Source organism: Strix aluco, chromosome 4 (genome assembly GCF_031877795.1).
Source record: "Strix aluco isolate bStrAlu1 chromosome 4, bStrAlu1.hap1, whole genome shotgun sequence".
NCBI classification, from domain to species: domain Eukaryota; kingdom Metazoa; phylum Chordata; class Aves; order Strigiformes; family Strigidae; genus Strix; species Strix aluco.
Window position 1 is genome coordinate 73500851 of NC_133934.1, and position 25321 is coordinate 73526171.

The following is a 25321-nucleotide window of genomic DNA, read 5'->3' on the forward strand; positions in this document are numbered from 1 at the left end:
GAGTTTAATTTTCTAGAGACAGGGCTGGGGAGGAGAACCCTAGAAAATTACATGATATGATAATATCATGTAAAAAATAACATGAAGTTTGCAGATTCAAGTGCTTGAAAGCTTTATGGCTACTTGTGCAATTTTAATTCAGCCCTTTTGTACGTACGCAGCATGACATTGTCTTAAGTATTACATTTTTTCTGAAAGATGCCTGCCTTCTGCAAAGGACGAGATGGACAGATGAGTGTATAATTACGGCTTATTAAACAACCATAAATCCAGTACTTCATAATTCTGGAATACTTGACTTTGCAATATAAATCATGCTCCTAATGTAATATTTTTAAGGTAATGAATGCTTTATTGCATATTACAGCAAGGTACTAACACTGTAAGCTTCAGTTTGCAGTTCTTTCCAATCCTGTTTGAGACTGCATTTTTTCATGGGAGGTACCTTCAGCAGAAATAAGTTTATACAAGTGTCTCTTAGAATTATTTTTTTTAATAGCATTGCAACTAAGCAAGGTCATTCTGTGCTCTTTTTCCCCACCCAGAGACTGCTTCCATTAAAACGTATGATACTGCAGTATTTTTCTGCTTTGGTATTTCCCTATAATAAAAATGAAAAGAGCTCATTTAACTGTGAATTAAATAGACTTTAAGATGTTTTATCAAAGTTCACTTACATATTGCAAATAGTTCTTTTTTTTCTTCAATTCTAAGTTTGTAGTCCAAGATTGCTACATTATATGGATAGAACAGCTATGGACAATTGCTGCAGAGTTAGACTGGTACTTTCTTGGTTGCATAAACTTTATGAAATATTTTTTTAATATTTCAGGGCCTCTGGCTCCTCTGTTGGTAGATGAATAGGTATGCAAATGCCTAATTGCAATTCCTGCACTTCAGAGTAAATGGAGTTCTGCTTTCTTGCCCCATTGTTTCTTTACTCCCTCCCAAGAAACAGGATTAACCCTGAATGTTGAGCTGAGGCAAAAGAGGGATTGTAATGCACTTGTTCTCCCTTCATACTGTGGAACAATTGTTTCCTGAGAAGTCTTGGCAGTTACGCAGCCCCAAATACTCCCTAGTGTTCAGAGATGCATTGCTGGTGTAATCAAGCTCTTTATAATGTTTCCTAACAGAAGAATGACGCCTTCTTCAAGGCGTTTTTCTTTAATTGCATTTGGTGAACAGTAAGCAACATTTGTCCTGTGGATGTACTGTTCCAGATTTAGTTTACAGTAGTACTTCAAATTAGCAGGGAAGTTATTATACACCTTGCCATACTGCACCATAAAAATAGAATGGTCCTTTACTAACCTGCTTTACCCGTATCCAAAGGACGTATGGTATGCAGATCACATCCATGTAAACAATGGCAACTAGAACTAGTAACTAATTCTTCCACTTGTGAGCTTTGGCACCCAAAAATAGAATTAATGAGCTCTAATACTTGTAAGCTCTATCTACTCAACTATAAAGGAAAGTAGTATTAGAAATCATTTAGGTTGTGTGCATGCATGTGGGGAGTGTCCCATATGATAATATTTTCACTGAGTAAGGTTGATCTTGTCTTTTCTTACGGTTTCGTTCAAGGTAGGTATTACGATTATAGCATATGTTATTTGTACCAGCATACAACTGTAACATCTTTCTGTGTTTGAACTGATTTTGGTGATACCATGTCTTAAAAGGAATAATGTTCCTATTCCTCCTACATGAGTGTTACAGGAAGCATCTGTTTATCATGCTTGCAAATTAGGTATTACTGAGCAGCTGTTAGGATAGCTTGGTTCATACAGACACTGACTTGTACTTCCTGTAGCATTTCTCCCTGATTTTATTATTTCTGAATTAATCTTTAAGAATTCATAGTTGTCTTTCATCTGCTGTTTCTTTTTTAATCTTATGTAAAATGCAACTTAAAGCCTGTATTACCAATGCTCTGTGTTTGAAGTTTATAGGTTTTTAGCTGGTTGGCACCATTTTGACACAATTTCTTCTAGCCATTTCTTATGTTGTCAAGACTGCACTAATTATTTTTTTTTAAATGTTATTTAGGCTCAGTTTGAGAAATTAGTAAAATTAAAAAAAAAAAAAAAAGGAAGCTGTTTGTTAAGCCATTAGGTATAGATAGTCTGTCCAGGTTTAGGTTTTTTGCATTGAGGGAGGGTTTACACTGTTTAAGAAAAGAGCTACTTCTCATTTATTAATTCCATTCTCATTGGTCTACGACCTTCCTCCTTGCTTGGAAGACAGCTGATCTTGTATGGTGGTATGTGCTGAACCTTGCTAACTCATTAATATATATATGTGATGAGCTATGACCTTTTGTTACAGTTGTCTTTTCTTTCCCTGGGAAAGGGTACAGATAATTCTCAAATGAATTTTGTGTAAAGGCCCCAGTTCACAGTGAGGAGAAAAAAAAAAGGCTCTGTATAGCCCTTTGTAGTGCTGTAATTAGAAAATGGCAGGTTTTTTCCCAGCTGAAGGATAGATTCAAGAAAAAAAATCCTTGTCACTAATGAGTATTTGAAAATAGAGCTAATTAAATTGGATAAGAATGACGTTTGCCAGGTCCTTCTGTAATGAAACTTTACATTCTTTTAATCTTCAAAGAGAATTTTCTAACGGGTATTGGCACTGGCTGGATGTGCTTAGTGACATAAATAGGAAAGTTAATCATGTCTGTGTTTCTTTGTGTAGAAAGGTAATTTACTATACCCTTTGCATTGGATATGCTTAGGATTACATGCGTTATTTCTGGCTCATCGTGATTTGTCAGAAAGCAATAAATGTGGGGGAATCATATGTTTGCTTATTACTATATTTTTATGGTTGCTGAAATAATATAAAATGTTTGAAAATGCTTACATAAAAATGTATTTTAAAGAGCTGGTTAGGAAAAATATTACCACAAATATTTATTTCTACTGATCTTCAGTTTCAAGATGACTTCTTTAAAGAGTATGCTGACCCAGATGGTCAGAGGTTTGGTGATAAAATTGTTAAAGGTGTATGTTACTTGAGTGTACACCTCAGTTTATATTTTGTGCTATACATGTAAAGCAATTAGGTAGTGTTATAGAGAGATTGGAGTTTTCATATTCTTAATGTTGGTTTTAAAGAGCTGTATGTTTGAGGATGATTTAAGTCACAATTTAAACCATACACATACTAGCTATCTCTTGCAGTCAGATTTGTTAACAGTGTACTTCAAGCTGCAAAATGCAGTGGCCATACTATTTGTTATTTTATGTTTCTCCTTATAATAGTGGTCCTAAATAAGTCCTACTTTTCTATAAAATAGAAAAGGTAGAACTGTCAGAAACTTTCATGTGTATTTTAGTACTTTCCAGTATGCCTGTGCAGACTGCTGCTTGTTTTAACACCATGTGAAATTATGATAAAAGCTTTCATGTTTAAAAAAAATTGATGCCAGGAAAAAAATTTACTTTGTTTTCTGTGGTGGGGTTTTTTTTGTGATTTGTGTTTTTGGTTTTGCTTTGCTTAACTAACAGCTAACTTTCTTCACAGCAAGAAATTCTTTATCAGTACCCCATATCAGAAGCATCCCAAAAACTGAAAAGTGTGAGGGGAATATTTCTCACACTATCTGACATACTGGAAAGTGTTACTGGTACCCAGATTATCAGGTAAAAGTATTTGAAACGTAATGTATTACTACTTTTATTCTTTTATACATATGTGTACTGAAAAACACGCATGGGTCATGCATCAAGTTCTAGACAAAACAAGAGCGATTCTACCTGTTAGGCAGTAATGTTTCAGCTAGAGCAGCATGCTTCAAGTTGGACTGCTCAGCCCGGATATATGTTGATTTGGGAGAATTTGTCATGGGTGGCAGTGACTAGGATTTTTAGTTCAGTGAAACTGGTTTTAGATCCCTTCTTAGATCCCTTATCTAAACTGGGATTCTGTGGCGCTGTACTATGTCAGACTGGAAATTCACAACAGCTTATATCAAATCTTTAAAAAAGTAAAAAAATTTTTAAAAGACAAAATGTAATTCAGTTAAATACATGAGTGCCTGCTACTTTAAAATTCATTTTGTTTCACATTCAACTTTAAACACCTGAAAGATTTTTGTATCCACAGACTAGGACTCTAGTAAGAAGTCTAATAAAAATTAGTCCTGAGTTTTTGGAGCAGCGTAGGGGTGGTGGAGATGTCAAAAGGTTATTGAATATTTAAAGATAGATGATTTTCTGATGGAATAATTAGAAGTGAGATGGGAGGTATCACTTCTTAGTTTCACACTTCTTCCCATTGAAAACCAGTATATGAGTCTCTTCTGCACATCAGTGCCTTGTGTGTTAGACACAAGACCTGAATGGGTATAAAGAAGCCAAATGTAAGTGGCATTTCAGGCCCAAGAATACAGAGTGCAAGCAGTAGTACAGTAGTGAACAGCACTGGCAATAATAAGGAAGTCCTCAAAAGGCAAAAAGGCTGTTTAATATCTTTAAGTTGGGTTATCCACTGATAAATTTTTCCTTACAAAGAGTTCCTGAAGTGTTTTTGCTTACCAGAAAATTAATGCTGGTTAACTTACTTTTGTTTACATTTGTTTAAATATTTTTTTTTTTCCTCAGACTTCTTGGTATCCTGCTATTTTGAGTGACGAGTTGTAATACTGTGCTTTAACCATGCTTGTAACTTTCTAGTTAATAAGATCCTAAAAGTCATGTTACTGATTTAGTGATCAATAGGAATGTGGATTGACTCCTTGAGCAGCAGGTATCAAACACAGCCTTTTAATCTTTTGCATATACTAGTATTTTAATGCAATGCCACATTAATTAGCATGGAGGTATGTTCACTCCTCTCAAATGCTTATGCATTATTATTGGAAATTCTCCCATATAGAAGCATTTTTGGACACGTCCAGATTTTCAAACACATCCAAAACATGTTGTTTGATGATCTATACCTGTGGTATCATCAGAAAAACAATACAGAAATCCATGGTAACATAGATACACCTTTCCTGTTAAGGTTCTCAATTTCCCATTTTTGAGTTCTGAAAACATAAAAGCACTTCTATTGGTCTCTGTGACTGTCTCATATCTTCAAAAAATATAATAGATTAGCCTCAACTCTCCTGTGAAGCTTTTTCTGTCAGAGGAGTAAATTATGATTATTGCGTCTGCACATGTATTGTGTATCTTGGGATGGGGATGTTTATTTCTTTGTAGTTAATTGCATTATAAATCTATAACTTGTTTTGTTTGGAAAGCACTTCTGGTTACATAAAGGATAAAAATTTTCTGATGACCTGTGGAAATACTAAGGTATTTCTTAACCAATGAAATTACTATTGTTTTAGTCAGTTCCATCAATTTTACAGTTCATCAGTGAAGCAAGTTAATCATGGAGCCATATCCTAAAAATTAAATTCTTGAATCTTTCAAGCTTAAACTAAAGTTACCCTTTTTTCACTTTGCAGCAGTGTTATCTTGTTACTTAAAATTTCTAACATGATAGTAAGAAAGGTGGGGTTTTGCTATAAATTTAGTGTTTGAGCTATTTACAGACCTTGGTTTTAGCAGCAACCAGTACATTTAATCTGATAGTCTGGTGTGTAATGTATGGTTTATTGCTAATTAGAACATTGGTTCTAATTCTGTTTTGTGTTCTAATCCACTCTGTGGTTCATATGAAAGTTCTCTGTGTCTTTCTGGGATTGCTGGGCTTCAGAGAGCAATTTTCTATACAAGGAGATAGTGTGAGAGTTCAATCTTATGTTTATCACTCAGGTAATATGTTAGAATATTGTTTTCAAAACCTGTGTGGAGTCTTTTAAAATCATTTTGTGAGTGACTACTATGTTCAGAACCTTCATTAGTACCTCCAGTTACCTCGCTGTGATCTGAAATGGCATTAATTTTCCAAGTTGATTGTGTTAAAAGCTAGGCAGGAAGACTTTTAAAGAGCATCTGAATCATTCAGAAGACAACTGTGGTGTTTCAGTAGCGGTTGTTCATCCTTTATATTTGTATACTTGAAAACACTGTTACTACTAGTGTGATCTGTTTAGCATAGAAATCAGAGAGTCTTTGAGTTCTGTAATAATTAATATAATTACCTAGCCCAGTTGCATGCATGTGATTATACATGAGCATAAGACTTTGCAAATAAAATACGTATAAATCATTCTGGCTTATAAGGTGGTCTTTTAACTTCCTAGTGCTAACAGAAGTACTTCTGGTCTAATTTTTCTAGTTCCTCCCTTTTCTTATGTGGAAAACTGGTTCAAGTTGTTTACTGGAAAGAATCTGACAAGTTGCTTGTAATTGGCCTTCCTGAAGAAAAGTGAGTTTCAAATAAAACGCTGTCTTTTCCTTTTATTATGTTTCCTATTATGTGTCCTCAAATTGTACTCTTCTATCAAAAAAGCAAGAAAGGGAGGGCTTACAATGTACTCTTTTTACTATAACTAGTTTCTATACCTGTGATTCCACTTTTTGGATTGAGTTTGTTCACATGTTTTATGCATCTGTTGCTACAGTTTCTTTTTAATTTCCACTAAAGGGAATAAGGTCTCATTATATCTCAGAAATACATGTAGGCTGGAAAACAGTAATTTTCAGTGTTTGCTGAAGTCAAGTCCTGATTAGAGACTAGTGAATAACAACAGTGATATTACATATTTATGTGTTTTAGGAGAACTTTGTCACGTGTGTTGTGTTCACCCCCCAGCTTTACTACTGTTTGTGTCATCACTCAAAGGAAATGTCTCATATAGTCCAATGAAGAATTTTCTCGTCTGCGCTATATCACTAGTTAAGAATAGAGCTCTTCAGAAGATGCCTATGTTTATTCATAGTAAAGATGTTACAAGCATAGCTGTATGTTTGAATTTTTATTTTTTAGTGTGCCACTTTCTCAGCTGAGGAACATGATTGAAGATGTTGTCAGCACCTTGAAGTTTATGTACAGTTCTTTAGACAGGTGAGTTCTTTCAAAAGTATTTGCTTTTCAATCACTAATTTTTCATTGATACTCACTGAAAAAGACAGCTAGTAGCATTAATGTTTACATGGAATTTCTTTGCATTTCTGTTCTTCTTGCCTTTTTGTTTCAGTCTTAACACTAGTAAGACTTGTTAAACAGTCTTTGTTATTTCAAAAAGTTTTGTCCTTGATTAGGTTAAATCATTCACATACTCTTAAGTCACTGTGGATGTCAACAGCACTGCAAATGTTACCCTTTGTGTTAAAGCACTGTCTGTAAAACATACATATGAATCAGTGTTATATTTTTAATAAAGTAAACACTCCAGACTCCTCAACTTTATTTGGCAGACTGACTGTCTTTCTCGGCATTTGGAAATCACCCAGAAAATTTTCAGTCTGACTGTAACCTAAATAAAATTGCCAAGGTAGGCTATTCATATGCTTGCATTCAATTCAGAGTTAAAGGGTGTATGTCATGGAGAAAGAAAAGAATAATCTTAATTTCTGAAAGGATGAAATGGATCAGTGTCTTATCTTAAATTGCCCTAAGACATCTACTATAATACTACACTGCTTTAGTTTTTAGTTTGTTTGTAGGTACTGCCTGAATATTACCCTAGTGCGTTTTTTCATATTTCAAATGAATGTTAAAAAAAAAAAAAAATCCAAATGTAGTATCATGCTGTAAAGAGACTTCTATAGCACAGAGGGTTATATAAACAAGCTACAAGTTTCTCAGTGTTATTCTAACTTGGAGTTCATGTTTGTTCAGTGCTTTTTGCCAGGTGGAAAATGTTTCTCGCCTGGATCATTTTTTCAACCTGTTCTTCCAGCGTGCGCTTCAGCCTGCAAGGCTCAAGTCAAACGCTAGCCCCAGTGCTCAGCACTATGATACCTGCAGCGCGTTATTCTTAGACAACCTCCCAGGCTTGCGCTGGCTGACGTTGCCTCAGGAAATCAAGGTAATGTCATTTTCAGATCTCTCTAGAAAAACTTGTGTATGAGAGGCAAATTGATGCAGGTGTCCTCTGCTGTTACTGTGTAGTTTACGTAAGTGCTTTGTCCATCACAGACCAGCCATTTTCCTACAGAATCCTTTAAGTTTGGAACTACATTATCATTCCCACAGGAAACAGATTGTTATTATGAGTGTAGTTCGGTGACTTTAGAGTTATCTAGGAAAAGAACATGATGACAAAGGAGTTAAACTTTGTTTAAAATATATACATACCTACACATTTCTAACAACTAGCATATGCAGTAGAGAAAGCAGCCCCTGGTATATAGTTTTATGCTTGATTTTGACCATTTAAGTATTTTTCCAGGTAGATAATACTACTCCAGAAGCCCATGAGTAACTTGTAATTTAGGAGAATTATAAATGGCTGTTGCAGAATCACAATAAATATCCATACGTCATTTGTTTGACACCATACAGGTACAGCTTTTATGCACCATTTCACTGTCTGGTTAGCTCCCAATTAGAAATTGAGTTGTGCTTTAAGCAGTAGTAAGACAAAAGCTAGACCACAGTAAGTAGCATTATAGCTTTCAGTCTTAAACCTCATTTTCATGACTTTGGGAAGTTAAAATGGGGATCATTAGCATAATTATCAGTAATATTTTTAAAATAAAAATAATAGATTTTATATATGTGATGCATAATCCTTGCCAAGTCTTCTCTCAAGTGGTTTTTCATATACACTGTAGAATTGATGTTATTAGACCAAAATCCAAAAAGGTGATCTTTCTCCAATTTGAAACAATTGTAACAATTTTTGTACAAGAGAACACAACCCCAAGGAGATTCAGCACTGGAGTTGAGGCCAACACATACTTCATTTATTCAGAAATTTATGCTATTATTTGGAATTACCTATTCATTTGAATGGCACAAAATGAAAATTTAATTCAGACTGAATTATGCAAAATGAAATCTGCAACAGGGATTGCAACTAGAAAAACTTTGTCTTACTGGGTGGTGGATTCTATAACACAGCTCCAGCATAGTTTGGCTCTGCATTGATAAGCAAGTCCTAGCTGTGTTGTACAGTAGTTGGCAGACAAGCTTATTATAATAGCTTTTATCAATGTAAGGATACAATTGTCACAGAATGTAGGAGAAGACTTTTATGAAATTACATTTAGGACAAAAGCTGATAATTGTGTCTTACGTACAGAAAGTTCCTCTGAAATGTTTTTTCTCGTATTTTTTTTCTGTTGTGTATCCAAATCATCCTTCAGTCTCTTATTTTTCTTTACTTTTAAAGCCCCTGGGGATATTTTTTTGTTAATTATGGTGTCAAATGTGTTCTTTAACACAACTGTGTATGTATTTGTTTAGAAATAAACCAGAAGACTTCCCTTACTCCTTCAAAAGGCTTCTAGTTTCCAATTTTTTTCTTTTCATGTTACAGTTAGTTATAAAGTGATTTAGCATCACTGCCTAAGGGTTATGTGTTCCGTGTAAAGCATTGCTAGAACATGTTTTGATCTGACAGTAGGTTTAGGTGTAGATCTTGCTAGGTGCAGTTTGCTTCTGTATTTTCAGTTATACTGGAAGTATGGAAATCAATGTGTACTTTGAAGACATGGTGATCATGAAATGATTGCTTTTAAGTTTCTCATCAGAAAGACCTTCTGGGACTCTTGTGTGGCACAGAGTAGATGAAAGCTCTCCTATTTTTTTTTTCTTTATTTTTTCTTCCCCCCTCCCCAACCTACTCCTATTTTCTCTGTTTTCTTAAATGAAAAGTTCTGTTCTTGGAAGATGGTAGAGTCCACTTGGATAAATAAAGCATCCACAAGAAATTCCTTTATAGAGCAAAAATTTAAGCAGGGCTGAAGATATTGTAAGTACCCTGGCTCTTTCCTGTCCTTTTTTTTTTTCTTTCCAATTTCTGTAATCTCATCAGTATTAGTAGTTGTTACTCCCTTGTAGGTTTTATTAGTGTTTCTTATTTTAATCCTATAGAGTTTGGGGTTTTTTTCCTAATTAGGTTTTTAGCCTCAGCAAAATAAGGTTAAAAATGAGGCAGAATGAAGCTTGTTCACTTTATTGAATTTGTAGTGACTTGGGGTAGCATCCATCTTACCTTCTTTTAGAGCTATGGCTCTAAAAGACTAAATAACTACAGCTGAGGTGCTAATCCTGAACTCTTCCTATTATTTAATGGGGAAAATCTGGTACTTTAACAGTAATTCAACTGCTTGACTTTAGCTGTTTAGTATTAGCTGAATCATGCTCTAGGACTCCCATGGCTTCATCTGTATTAACTATGAAGAGAACCTGAAGTGAAGGGACTAGCTCAAACAGGGAATATCTACACTGTAGGTATTTAATGAAATGCAGTCTCATTCAAGAAACTAAACATATGACTAAGTAGCTAATTACTATTTAAATCTGCTGGCCTTTAATGAGACAGACATATTGTAAAATCTGTCCTCCTTTTCTATTTAGAGCAATCATTTCACATATATTAGAAAAACTCTAATATCTACGATTCCAGTTGAGAAGGTAATTTTCCATGCAGCACATATACTTAAATTGCAATTTGGCAATATTTTATATATTGTCCTTCATTCGAGAGGTGTTAGATATCAGGCATTGTAGTAAGGCACAGTGGACCTGTTTAGATTATCAGTCATTTCACTTCAGGGCCTAAAGTGGATGAAAGAGAAATTCACTGCATTTTCATTTTCCATCCTCTTGAGCATTAGTGAATCTAGCATTCATTTTTGCCTTTGTGATTTTAAAATATTTTCAACTCCACAACTAGGAAGTTATTTTCCATACCATGTGTAGAGTTTTTTGCATATCATATTTGAATCTATACATGTATGGCAGTTTCTCCAAAATCTCACAGAAAAAAAAATTCATAAGATGGAATGATGTTTAGAATATGTTGGTCTTGCCATGGTAGAGCTTGTTTTTAAATGAGTATTTGCCATGATTTAATGCAAATGAAACAGCTGGGAAATTTTAAACTGAGAGTTTTCTTTTGTGGATAGACTCAAAATATTCATTAGCTTGTAGATAACATAGTTAAGGCTTGTTCTAATTATTAGACAATGATTCTAATCTGAGCTGACCATAAACTCCATTATCCAAACCTACTTCATCAGCAACAGGAAAAGAAAGGAACATTGTACCCACTGAAAGAAAAGAGCCTGTACGATGGAAAATTGAAGGCGCTTCTCAGAATGGCTCTGCCAAAGGACTGAGTTTGGATGTTCAAAATGACCTTACTTCTGCAGTGGCGTATTCTTTAATTTATAGGGTCTTTATTTGAGGATATCAACTAGGACTTTCCTGGTTTTCTGACTTTTATGTTTAATAAGACCTCATTTACTACTTCCATAAAAGTGTGTCTGGAGGGGAAGGGATGAAGTGGTAAGTCTTTCAACTTTACTATCCACAGGGTTTGCAGAATTATTTCAGGTGTGCTACTATGCTGTAATAGAAGTTGTCATGGACATTGCAAGCTGTGTATCAGTCAGTGCTGTTTGTTGCCAAACAGATTTCTGTTTGCTGGTGTAACCTTCTCTCTCTTTTCTCTGCAATAGGAATTGTCTTCCCCTTTAGTAGCAGACTAATAACGATTTAGTTCTTTCCACCTTGACCCGTATGTGTCTAGATACATTTTTGCTAAACGTGCTTGAGGCCACTGTGTTTGCAACTATTTTAGTCAGACTTCTGCTTTTATAATATGTACATATGAACACCCTATTATATATGTTTTAGCTAGAAGTACGTATTTATGGAGTGTCTCAGAAAAGTTTCTTTTCTGTCATAATTCCCGAGCTAAATCTACTATCCAGGTGAAAAATGTAGACATGCAGATATAGTCCAGTAACACGTCCATCCACTCGCAAAATCCATGCTATCCATGCTCCATAACTGAAGGGAATAGAATGTTTATGCACGTAATTGCAGAATACAGTCAGCAACTTAATATATGTTTGAAATGCAACTTAGTTGCATTTGTTGTCGCACATTTTCTTCCTATCCAGGAAATTAAGACGTTTTTTCTCGTACTCTTTGGTGATCTTTTTTTTTTCCTATCCTCCATGCTCTCCTCGCGCTTCTCCTCATGCTTCTGTAGAGAGACTCTATTACACTTTGTTCCCTAGTTTAGCCTGCAGGCTGTTTCATTCTTGTAAAATGTAGGTTTTAAAGGGATTTAGAAAACAAAGTAGTCTGTATTTATGATACAGACATTGCTTTCCAAAATTGTCTTAGATCATCCATATTGTCAAGAAAACTTTTGTTGCTGCAGAAGATGAAATTTCCAGTTAAGTTTTGGTGACGATCTTTATAGCCTATAAGGAATATAAAACTCAAAATGTCAGTTCTTTGTTGGGCAGAAAGCCATTTAAATTTTAACTGGGGAAAAGCTGAGAGACTGGTTAGTTGTTGACTGCCAGCAGCCTTGCTGACATTTCTCTGTTTGAAAAACTGGCTGTATTTCAATTAGAGGCCGCCTGTTAATACAGCCCAAGAACTCTGTAAGTTTAGTTTTAGGTTCTTTTCATTAAGTAGCACATTTATGTCATGAACTTCAGTGGCTAGTACCATGTTCTTTAAAGGAAAGTGTTCTTAGTAAAACTTAACATTAACTAACAGTTAGAGAAATAAGCAAGCCTAAAGCAGTTTCAGTAGAACAAAGATAATATGTGAGAAAGTTTTGGCAATTTCCATAGAGACAAAAACTACATCCATTGTGAAAAAGATTTTTCTAATAACTCAGCTGGATACAATGGCTTGCCAGATTTCAGAGTTGTCTCTAGCCTTCAAGGGGTAGTCTCAGACCTCATGTTTTAAAGCATGCTAAAAGGAAGAGTGACATCTCCTTTATACCGAACAGTAGGCTCAGCAGGCACACAAGCAGAGAAATTTTACAGTTTCAAAAGAGAGGGAAATACATAGCAATTAAGAAGGATTTTTCTTTAATCTGATGAATTGAGGTGTTCTTGATATTTGATATTACTACTGAAAAGTATGTACAAATTTTTATCCATTCATATTGTCCTTGTGAATCCTAATCTTCTGAGATTATTAAGATAGAGCGAACTATGCTATTATTGTAAATTAATGTGTTGGAAATCTCTATTAAAATGGACTATTTAAATATTTCAGATGGAAATTGACACAGCACTGAGTGATCTGGAAGCTGCTGACTTTGCAGAGCTGGTAAACATTTTATTTTTATTGTTTGCATTGCACAGCATCTCTTTGCCTTGGTGTCATATTCAGTCATTTAAAAAAGCAGCCATTCCAAACTCATCCACTTTTTTTAATCAAGTGGGAGTCAAAGCAAAGGTGATATTCTTGTTTTAAGATAGCTCAGTTTTACCCTTTCTGTTTTATCCTGAATTTCTCCCATGCATTATAACTGTATTATAATCCTATAGGATTAGTCACTGAAAACCCATGATTTAGTATAATTTAAGTCCATGGGATGTCTACAAGGACACTCTAATTTCAATATAGCTGATTGTTGTTACGTTTCTTTTTTCATATAGATAACTGTCTCCTTCCCAAGCAATTGTGAATAAACCTGAAAACTTCTATGGAGCACTGAGAACTTAATTTTCCAGTTTACAGAAATCAATTTTTAATACATAAAAATGCATATTTTTAATAATGTTAAAGGAGAAGATAGTAATTTATTTAAGTATCACTTGCTGTGTATGCTCTTTGCTGCATAGGACAGTGAGGTGTGAACATACAGAAATTTCAGTTTTACTTTCTAATGAAAGAGCTTTCTTAAACTCACGTTCCAGAACAGTTATTTTTAAATTATGTTCTTTATAGGTATATTGTAATTGAGCATAAAGAGAACTTGTTTGATCACATATTTAGCATAACAATTTGGAACATACATATTCTTATCACAAAAGATACATAATGATTCTTAAAACCTAAAATACAAGGTAGGCAGACATATGGTCCATCTTGCAAAAGAATAAAAAACAAAGCATCACTGTACTAAACAACCTGGATGATTATTTACAGAAAGCAGTGTTTATAAGTTACAGTTTATTGCACAGAAATTGATTGCACCCACTTCATTTAAAATACACTATATCTACCTAAAGATAGTGGTACAAATCTGAGAGCACTGGGTATCTAGATTAAAAGATCAGCGAATGCATATACCTTGAGTAAAATGTCAAATACTGGAAAAAAATGCTTTGACTTGGAAGTTTTACTCTAGGAGGGCCTCTGGTGTCAATAGTTACGTTTCAGTTACTTTGCTGTTAAGAGCTCTGAGAATTAGCATATCCGAACAAAAATGGTTTATGGACAGATAAGAACTGAACAGGAAATCTGTTAATTTGAGCTGGAAATTGTTAGAGAAAATTGTAGTGACATGGAAATCGGTAACGGAGGCTAAAAACTTTGTATTTCACTTAACTGTTCAGTATTAACTGCCATACTGATAATAAGAAGTGGTCAAAAATGAAAGTATTAAATAAGATCTTGATTACAATTCACTTGAATTAGTTGACTTGCATTTGGTAAATAAAATAAAAATTCTGAATTATAGATTATACCACTTTTTTTTTTTTTTCCACAGTCTGAAGATTATTATGACATGAGAAGATTATATATGATTATGGGCTCTTGCCTCTTCTACAAGGTAGTATTAGTGATTAAGGCCTAAAGATTAAGAAAATGCATCTGGAAATCTAACTCAGTCACAGAGTGACTTTTTTAGAACCTCACAAATATGAAAAAACCCATATAATTGCTTTGAACATGTATTTCTAGTAACAGACCTATAACTCAAACATCGTAACAAGAAAAATTGATGTTAGGAAGTGATGTGTACTATATGATCAGTAAGAACAAAATACTTGTTTGAAACTGTCTTATGGGAATTTTGTGGCATATGATCCAAGGATTAGAGAGAGATGGGGTAATAAGAAAGTTATGAGAGTCAAATCAAATGAGACTGTATGATATTCTAATGGGAATTTTTTTGTTCATTGCCATTCTTTATTAAAGATAACAGGTGACCTATCTTTAATCTGTCTTTAAATCAAAGATAAGAAATTGGATTGACAGCTTTTTTCACTTTGGCCTCATTTGTAAATTTATTTGTCTTTATTAAATGGTATAGACACTGTCTTCAGCAGTATAAAGAGGAAAATAACAGCCTTTGCTTTAAGGAAACTTACATTTCAAGGATTTTATCATGCAATTGTTCTTCGTGCTTTATTAGCACAAATGGAACTGCGCAGTATCTGTCATGACAGTGCTTTAACTGTAATGCCCTTAATGCTAGAAACACTGTTGTACTATGTATCTTCTTTGGACATTTTATGAATTGGAGTGGAAGCTCAGGTTTTTTGGAGAGAGAATTAATTGAGAATTAAAGCACCTTAACTCTGTAGCTGTTTTGCAAGCTGTTAAAGTCATGCTTTCCCCAGCTCGTCTTTGATAACTTGCATGTATGCTGATGTTTTATTTGTTTATATTTCAGTACTTTAATTCTTCAGATGTGGTGCAAAAGCTCAGTGTTATCTGTTGTGCAACTGTATACATAAAAGACAATTTCTGGACAGAAAGCTTACAATCTCAGTGCATGTGGCGAATGGATATTTCTATATGAAAAGTACTCTTAAGTGATAAGTGGTGGTGGTGTATTTCTTACTGAATGAACTTCCTTTTCTGTGTTTAATTAAGGGTTACTTGATTGGTAATCACTTGCCAAAGGAAGATCTTATTGATATAGGTTTATATTGTCGGCACTATTGTCTGTTACCCTTGGCAGCAGAGCAGAAGATTGGTCAGTTAGTGATATGGCGGGAAGTATTTCCACATCATCATATCCAGCCATGTGAAGCTTCAAGTTTTACAGGATACAGGGAACCTGAAGCAAGATACTTTTTACTGATAGTTGGCTTGGTAAGTTAATATCCGTAGTATGCCCGTTCTCTGATGCTGTTTTGCTGTTGTGTGTTGTCTATTGTTCAGCAAGATCAACACTTTCCATGCATTTTAGTAATTTTACAAAATATTCGTATTATAGCTGTTTCATGGGATAGACTTTCTCAGAGAGTAGCATTTATTATACATTGGTAAGCTTGCAAGTTTAAGTATAAATTCTCGTTATTTTTATGCTTTTTCACTTCAGTTGAAAATGTTTTTGCTCTCACAATCTCATATTTTCAGACAATTCATTTCAGAAATGTGTTTGTTTTTTTAAATGTGGATTTTTTTTTAAAGCAAACAACTAATGAATTTCTAAATGATAGCTTTTACATTTTCATGATTAACTTAAATAACATGATAACAGAAAGATCTCCTTGGGCATGATTTGATTAGAAGAAAATAAGTAACTCATCCAGGGATGAGGAAGAAGTGTTGAATATAGTGCTGTATCTTGCCTGAGTATCAGATGAGATGTATCTATAATACAGCACATACTGTATATTAAACCAGAGGCTAATGTTGCTACCTCCATGTTTACAGAGACACTTTATGCTGTGTGTCCTGCTAGAGGCAGGAGGCTGTGCATCAAAAGCTATTGGGAATCCAGGACCAGACTGTATATATGTCGATCAGGTGAAAGCCACTATACTTCAACTGGAAGGAATAGATGCCAGCATAGAGGAAAGGCTAGATTCTCCTTCCATTCCACCTTTATCTTGTGCTGACTGGTTCCTTCCTGCAACACGTGACAAACTGGAGAGTTTGACCACCTCACCCATCCTAAGCAAGCTACAAAATACTTCCAAATCAGTAACCACTCCAGCAAGCAAAAGGACCCTGTTCGGTGACTCTTCCATAATGACACGTAAGCCGAGCCCTACAAGAAGCAGTGGAGGAGCCGACCACGGTGACGAAGGTCCTGCAGAAGATGAAAGCAGTAATCCACAATCTGTAGTGGATCAGGTCTGAGCACAAAGACAACAAGAACTGATAAGGTTCTAGTGGGCTTGGGAGAGGTGGCAATTGTTTGAAAAACTCACTCAAATAACTTTTTTTAAAAGCATAGTATAAAAGAATAAATCTAAGAACCCCTGAATTCAGTAGAAAATACTTCTGTTGCTTTGGGAGGCTCTAGGTCAGCCTCAGAGCCATCACGGTTTTTATTCTATCATTGCTTGTAAATATTTGTTTTTTTCTCATCACTAAAGTGGGCACAGCTGCATTGGAATCAGCAGAAATAATTGGAGAATATCCCCAAATTAATAATGGTGTAAACATAAGTTATTGAAACAAATTGCTGTACAGCTGTACAACTGCTTCTAACTCATTTTATTCTAAAATAGGCTATAAAATACATTTATATAAGTTGATGCAACTGTTTGGGCCTTTTAAAAAAGGCTATGTTATTTTCTTCTAAGTAGGTGATTTGTTGGTTTGATTCTGCCTGTATTGCTAGCTGTGTTTTCTATGTTAGTTCATATATCTGTTTATTTTTCAGGCCACTAGAAAAAAACATACCCTACCAAATCCATTTCATTTAGGAAACCTCAAAAAGAACCTTTCAGAGAAAGATACAGAACTTCTTAATGCTATCAAGTAAGAAATTATTTTTTCTGAAGTATTTAATTTTTAAGGCCATACTTGGGTCATTTTTTGAATATGCATAGATCACAGTAGTTCTGCATTATTCTATTCTAACCAAAACTTTGCTATGTGAGGATTCTCAAAAGTAAAGCTCTTAAATGGAGATCTTAATTAGAAAAGATGACTGTTTCTCAAGAATATGTCAGTAGAATATATGCACATACAGGTGACCTTGGAAGTTCAAATAGAAGAGTTTTTGGACCACACATATACCTTGTGCCTCCCTGGTATGCCTAGGTAGGTGTACAAAGGGCAAAGAAGCTGTGATCTTCTCAGTTCCCACTTGCTGCTTGTGACAGCACAGTCTGCTCTGCTGTTTCCTTTGAGCTCTAAAGAAAGCTTTCCTCCCCCCCCCCAACTCCTCCCCAAGTTTTTATTTTTCCTCTCCTCTTTTTATTCTTTGGTGAGAATTTTTGAGAACACAAGTGCGATACCAAACTAGTACCATAGTTTTTTGTGGCTTGGTTTGGTTTTGGTTTTTAATTGAGTATTAATAGCCCAAATTAGCAGGATTTCCTTGGTATAGAAATAGGTACCTTTTGAATGGCTGTATCCATGTTTGTACTCTATTGTAGTTACCAAAAAAATAATTCTGTCTTAAGAAACAAAAGTATATGTTGTTTAACTGAAATGTCTTTCAAAATTTCTTTAATAGTAAATGAATTCCCTTATTTTTTAAGGTTGACATCTGGTCCTGAGAATACCCTCTTCCACTACCTATGTTTGGAAACGATGCAAGGAATTTTTATTACTCCAACTCACAAAGAAGTAGCACGGCTCGGTGGCTCCATCCACCCTCAGCTAATTGAGAATTTCTATCGTTGCTGTCTTTCAATTCGTTCCGTTTTTCAACAGTCCATGAGGAAAGAAGTATGGAAGCTTTGTTTTCTGTTTTTCTATTTATTTTCTATTTCTATTCTATTATTTAAATAGTTCAGTAGCAGCTGCATTTGCATGTGTGTGGTTGTTTTTAAGGCTCCTGATATTTTTACTGTTATGGACAGGTTCTTTCTCTGACCATCCAACTAAGTATGCATGCAATTATGGCTCTCTTTCTCACCAACAATGCCCTCAAAATAAATACTCTATGTCTCCAGTATAGTGTTTTCTTACTCTGTTTTATATTAAAACTCTTGTTTGTAACTTAGCAAAAAGTTTCACACGCTGAGTTCAAGAACTGTAAGTAGCAGAAGAGGGGGGGTTTAGCCATTTTAATGCTGGACGGAGGGGATTTCAGATTGTCAGCAAAAAGAAAATCAGGCCCTCTTTTTTTACAGAAAACTTCTCACATGAGCAGTGACAGTGCCGTCTCCCCTCACTGTGCCATCAGTGTGTCTGAACCATGACATGAAGAGAGCCTCTGACAGCGAGGGGGTTGTTCATCCTTAGTTTTTTTGGTCTCTGTGCTACACAAGATTGCTTATACATTTACCATCCACTAATGTCTGTAATTGTTTTTCACATGGTCTAAAAGAAGACTGGCTATAACAATCAATTTCCCTTAATTATGCTGCCAGATCTCTTGGATTTTAGATTAGGTGGGATGCCAGAATAGGTGAGGCTTTTTTCCTTTACAAAGATACCAATTCAGGCTTTGCTCTAGGCTTCAGCTGCCAGAGCTTTATGTGGGTACTTGGTATTTAGATTAGACTTTAAAAATGGATGGATCTAATGTCAGCAACTGTACTGCCATCTAAAAATTTCTGTTTACTCCAAAGGATCCATCTGGAGTAAGATGGTAGTAGTAACACAGAAATCTAAACAGTAGGTGTAAGAATCAATTTGTGAGATACTCCGTTCAGATCAGACATTTTGTGTTCAATGCACACTTAATTTTGCTAAAAGTCTGGTTTGCACAGTTGATTTTTATTGACATGAACCAAATTAGGGTGACATTTCATCTCTGCTAATTTTGTGACCTGTTTAGTCCTTTTGGAAAAGATAAATAATTAACTATAAACCCAAGTGGAATACTGTCTGTTAGTTGCATTTTTTAGATCCTATAGTGACAATCCAAGTGAATTAAATGAGAAATGGGAAATAATAGCACAAATTGAATGAACACAGTTTGCAAACAGTAGTATAGTTTTCCTTAATGTTTTCTTGAAGTTACTGAAGAAGTAATTTCTGGTTAGACCGATGTGCCTTGTAAATCATCTAGGAATTTTAAAACAAGTTAATTTGTTGGATTGTTCTGTCAACTTCATATGACACTGGGGTTTGGCTGAGTAGGACTTTGGCGATGAGTCATGTATTTTGGGTGCTTCTGTTGGGAGATGTAGAAACCCAAAAGCAAGCAGAGAGAACACACAAATATTTCTTATCAAATTGCCTTTGGTTACAACTGTTAAATAGACAGTTTACAGTTCAAACCAAAAAAAAGAATAAACCATTCAACCATTAGGTGTAGCTCATAAAAAGTGAAAAACTCACACTTGAAAGTCAAAACTTCTGTTTTGGCTACAGCTACTTCACGTGCTTTTCTGGCTTCTTCAGATGTGAGTACAGTAGGCAGCAGCTGGGTTCACTCTGCTCTGAGTATCAGAAATAATTGACGAACATATGCTGCAGAACAAAGTTTCTCTTTTAGAGAAATTTGGGGTAGTTTTTGCATGTTGGCTCCAACAATTAATGCTGGAATTGGCAGGTTGCATTATGGCATGAGGAAAATGTAAAATAATAGAAGTTTTCCTTGTTCATAGTGCACAGCAAAAAAGTCAAATAGAGAAATGTACTGTTATACTGGTTATTCTTTGACATCAGCTAAATACTGTAGTTTAGGATTCAGAGAATTGCACCAATAATGCAAAATTATTGTACACTGTTCAATAATTAATTTTGTCTCACTTTGAGAACTGAAAATTCACCATATAACTCAGACTCTCATAGTTCTATCAAATATCCCCTAGGGCTTAATACATAACTTTTCTTGAGTATTTTCAGTGTGAATAGCATAGTGTAAGATGTGCTAAAATATAAACAGATGTCAGCTTGGAAACTGCTTGATAATGACCCCATTTTTTTGGTGGGGAAGATTATTAAACCTGAGTAGTGTTAAGTGTTTTTTAGTAGCAGTATTAGCAAGAAGAGGGTTTGAAACAATTTTACATACTAAGGAAAGATACAGGAAGGGTTAAGTCATCTATTGTGAAATTTCTTCTACTCTGTGAACTAGGAGTAATTTAGAATATGCTTTATGAATTTAATCCAAAGCACATTTAGGGAAATTTAAAAGACATTTTCTCAAGCAAATATTAGCCATTTTGTTTCTCAAATGCTGAGGTGCATTTCACTTTTTCTTCCACAATTTTTTAGAAATTAAGATAGTTGAGATGTTTTGACCATCTTTTCTCTTCTAGATCTTCAGCCCCCACACCTTCAATATTGTAGGCAGACTGAAAGATGTGGTTTCTGCTTCTGCATATAGCAGACAGAAGTTCCTCGGGATTTTTTTTTTTCAGGAAACCTTTTCTTTCCTGACTGGAACAGAATTTTCATTGGCAGATCCAGAAATGCCCTGGCTTAGCAACTCTCTTCAGACAGATTTGTTTCAAAGGGATTTCTAGTCCTGTTTCCATAATCTCATCTTACTTCTCATGCTTCAAAAATTAAAAAAATATTTAAATCTTGTTTTTTCATTAGTACGTAGACATTTACAAAAGAGTAAAAAACTTTCTTTGACTTCAGTGGAAGAAGAGTTAAACTAGTGACAAACCCTTTCAAAATTCCTCCCGTGTGTTTATCTCCATGTCCATTCTGGTCTTTTTCCCCTTGCATTTCTGGTGAAAGATACCATGGACTCACAGGACTGTTGAGCACCAAGACAGAGCAAAGACAGAACAGTGGGTTTTGTGCACACAGTTTGACCCTCACCAAGCAGGTAGGAACAACTGCAGGTTCAGTTAGGAACAGCAACTTTTGTAAGGTTTATACAAAAGCTCTGTGGAAAACATAGCCCTAAAAACTCAACAAAACAGGAAAATGTCTCTGTTTTCTGTATATCTTATGCACTCACACTGAGTAAGAGCAACAAAAGCTCTGAGCAAAGTGCTTCAACTGTTTATTTACAAAAACAAACACGTATCTGTCCGAGTTTATTCAATAGACTTTTACTATCACAGTTCTTAATTAGGGAGGCACAGAGAAAGATAGATGAGGGCTTTAGCTGTTGTAACACACCTTTTTAAAGAAGGTGTATTATCTCAGATGTCTTATTAGAGAAATACTGTTCAACTAGAAGAAAAAAAGGGCAAAAAGGAGCATGTGTCTACCTGTAAGTTGTATAACAATGGAAAAGCCTGTTGATGTCAAAGTAACAAAACTATGGAGAAAAGAATCATGTAAGCAAGTTACTTCTAAGTCTGGCTTTTTGATAGTAATATCATTCATTGGAGTTTCCTGAAGAAATCACATAGTTATATTTGGTAGTGTTTATGTAAAAATATTTCATTCTATACTAATGTTTCACCAACTGTTGTACAGAAAAAGAAAAAAGCATGTGGTGGGATTTCAGAATTCAGTAAGGCAGCTGAGGACCTCGATCTGGTGAGAGAGCATGGAGTTTTGTTCGAGTGCTCTCCTGATAACTGGACTGATCAGAAGAAACCACCACCAACAATGAATTACTGGGTTGTGGGGTGAGTTTAAAGATGCATGCATTCAAGTTTTCCCTTTTGCCACTGTATTCTTTCAGAATAAATTTAACTGTAGCACATCGCAGAAGTACTTGAGCTGACTGACTGAGGTAGCTGTGGTTTGGGATCTGGGAAGTTGCATTGGTGTGACGTTCCTTCCGCCTGCCGTAAAACACAGGCGCGTTCGCTCAGGTGAGCAGCGTGCCAGCACCTTAACACCACAGACCTGACACCCCTGGCAGCGCTGCACCGTGCTGTGCAGGCGTGCTGAAGTGCTGTAGTTATACTCTTAATACCCTGCTCCTTCTTTGTGCTCCTCACACTCCTTCTCACCTCTCCATTCCCTGGTTTGCAAGTAAATCCCACCTGTCTTGCCACCATGCATAATGCTGACTCAGTGATACACAGAAGTAAGGTGAACAATTGTAGTTGTTGGTTGATTGGGGTTTTTTTCATCGGGAAGATCAAATCAACCTACCAGTCTATTTGAGATATTTCAGAAAGGGAGGTTTCTTTCCTCAGTTTGCTTCTGAAGTTCTGCTATTATCATCGTAAATGGATTGTGATTTGTGTTGTTATTTAAACTTAGTTTTATTTGATACATAATTTCATTTGATACATACCGTTATTGCTACATAGCTAAGCCTTATTTGCATGACAGAACAGCACACTATCCTAGGCATTAAATATTAAAAAAATACATTTTTGAAGTAATTAAAATTAGGTGTAACAAGAAAGTAGTATGTATCATTTCTTCACAATTCAGAACGTATCAGATCTTGTGATTGTTTAAGTTCAGGCCAGTAAGCCCTGTAGCCACTACTTCTCATATGTTATTCTTTCCTCCATCTGTATTTTGTGCTGTCTGAATTGAAGCTGCAGTAAGCAGTCAGTCATATTAGGAGTAGTCAGTCAAGAGGATGTTTCCTTCTTTTCTACATTCATCTTCTGTATTTGGTACTCCTACTAAATAAACAGAAAGAAAAATGCAAATGCCCAGTTAAATGGAAGCTATGCTTTCACCATATGAAAAACAAATTCAGTATGGGTAGGGGGTGAAAGGAAATTAAATTATTATGCTTGATTAATTCATTAAATTATCTACTAGTTCAACTATTGCGCAAATAGGAAAGTCAGAAAACAGCAAAACACATTTCAGAATATGGCATAAGAACTTTTTTCTGATACAATGAGAGGAAACGTCATCCACAGGTAATTATATTGTCTGGGAATAATAATATAGAAAATTTTTAACAGAGCTTTTGTTCTACCTGTTTGCCTTCAAGTCAGATGTTTAAAGAGAAAAAAGAAAAACAATTGTTTCCCACCTTGACTGTACGTAAATGCAGTTTGTGTGCTATCCTCAGGGTTGGAAAAATTAAAATCTTTAAAATAAACATTTAAAAAAGTTTACACTGCTGTTGATATCTTTTAAAAAATAATTTTTCACTCTCTGCATTATCAAACAATGTGTTCATTCAGGGCAGTCTATTAGTATTTGCATAGCTATATGCTATGCTATAATGCTACACACAGTTATGCACAGGTATTAACAGCTTTTCTATTTTAGCTCTTTCCCTAAAATTGCTTATTAGATTGACATGTGTGAATGTACCTACCCAGATGGATAAAGTTTAAAAATTAGTAAATATGTGAATACTGGGCTTGCTACCAAGCAGCTTGACTGCAGCTTGTAGCATGGAAACTTGGATTACTGCAAACACACCAGTACCATACAAATAGATCCAAAAAACCTGAAGAATTTTTTTCCATACACAATCTTGAGAGAGAATAACTTGATTTAAAAATCTAATGTATTGAAAGAAGTAAGATAATGCAAGAGAGCTACAGAAATTTGCTAGCTGTCTTACACAGCAGTTATTTTTAACATCTTACTGAAACCTCTGAGTACAACCAGAATATATCAAACAGTTGAGGAGAAACAGCTAACACCTATGATCATTTTCTTGGTTTTTTCTTTCTTTTTTTTTTTTTCTAGGAGACTCATTCTACATCCAAAACCTCAGGAGTGTTATGTCTGTTTTCATGACTCAGTCACAGAAGCTGCTGTTGAACTGGCCTTTAAACTGTCCTTCGGTTTAGCTACATAGATGAGCTTCCTGAGCATTCGGCCGTCCTGCAGGGTGTTGTCATCTCTTTACAGTACTCCAATACAAAGAGAAATTAACTCTACTGTGGTGCCCACCCATGGCATATCTTTGAAATGCTCTTTAAAAAAATAAATCTACCTTGTGGTATGACACAGGTAAAACTTCAGTGATGATTCTTACAATCTCATCAATTGAATACTTAAAAAGATTTCAGAGAACCAAAGTTCTTATTTTTGTATACTGTTGAATTATTTATCCTGATCATAACTTTATTATATGACATCACATAATTTGTACATTCACTGCTGTTCAGTGTATCATATGCAATGTAAAATGATAAGCTGATAGCCTCAAAGTACTCTCTGAATATCTGGCAATTGGTGATGGAAGGAAAAAAAAAAAAGATTTTATAATTAATTAAAATTTTGTGCCTCTATGGGCATGAAAAATACTTAATGCTTTCAGTAACACTGTCTTAATCAAAGCAGAAAGAAATCTTTTAGTCAATTCATGGCACTTAGCCACAAAAAACTAACGACTTATCATTTTTGCCAGTATGGTCTCCTGCACACTCGAGGACTATAGTGTGGTTAATGTTTTACTTAACTTCATGAGTTTTAATTATAAATAATACTTACTTGTTAAAACACAATTTTGAAGGCACAAAAGAAGACACAGGGCAGGGGGATGCTGGTTTTAAGACCTATGCATGGACTCGGCTTATTTTATATTCATAGTTTCATAATAAAAAAATGTATATTTGTCAAAGACCAGTAAAGTGTTATTCTATTTTTTTACTTAAAATACTTTCTCTTTTGTTTATTTAAACAATATTTGTTTAGCTAAATCTTCCACAATTTACAGCTGGATAGTTGTTAGGTTACATCTGTATAAGGCAAGAGAAGGCAAGATGTTTGCAAAATCAGAATTTTTCTGCAACATTCATCTTTCCTACAAATTGTTAAAATGTTTGTAATCTACAGGCCAGCTGCTCCTAAAGCTTTTTTTTTAGTT

The 25321-nt window shown here is 35.0% G+C and overlaps 1 protein-coding gene across 1 annotated transcript in view; it reads left to right on the plus strand.

Moving 5' to 3' along the window:
• INTU (inturned planar cell polarity protein) overlaps positions 1–25076 on the plus strand; it is a 49450-nt gene extending 24374 nt beyond the window's left edge. The window contains exons 5-16 of the mRNA XM_074821496.1: positions 3532–3650; positions 6241–6330; positions 6892–6969; positions 7747–7936; positions 13114–13167; positions 14558–14620; positions 15670–15891; positions 16459–16881; positions 17417–17514; positions 18243–18432; positions 22045–22199; positions 24196–25076. Of these exons, the coding sequence (XP_074677597.1) occupies positions 3532–3650; positions 6241–6330; positions 6892–6969; positions 7747–7936; positions 13114–13167; positions 14558–14620; positions 15670–15891; positions 16459–16881; positions 17417–17514; positions 18243–18432; positions 22045–22199; positions 24196–24307 (1794 nt within the window). The 3' untranslated portion in view covers positions 24308–25076. The remainder of the gene's footprint in view (positions 1–3531; positions 3651–6240; positions 6331–6891; positions 6970–7746; positions 7937–13113; positions 13168–14557; positions 14621–15669; positions 15892–16458; positions 16882–17416; positions 17515–18242; positions 18433–22044; positions 22200–24195) is intronic.
• Positions 25077–25321: the final 245 nt, after the last annotated feature.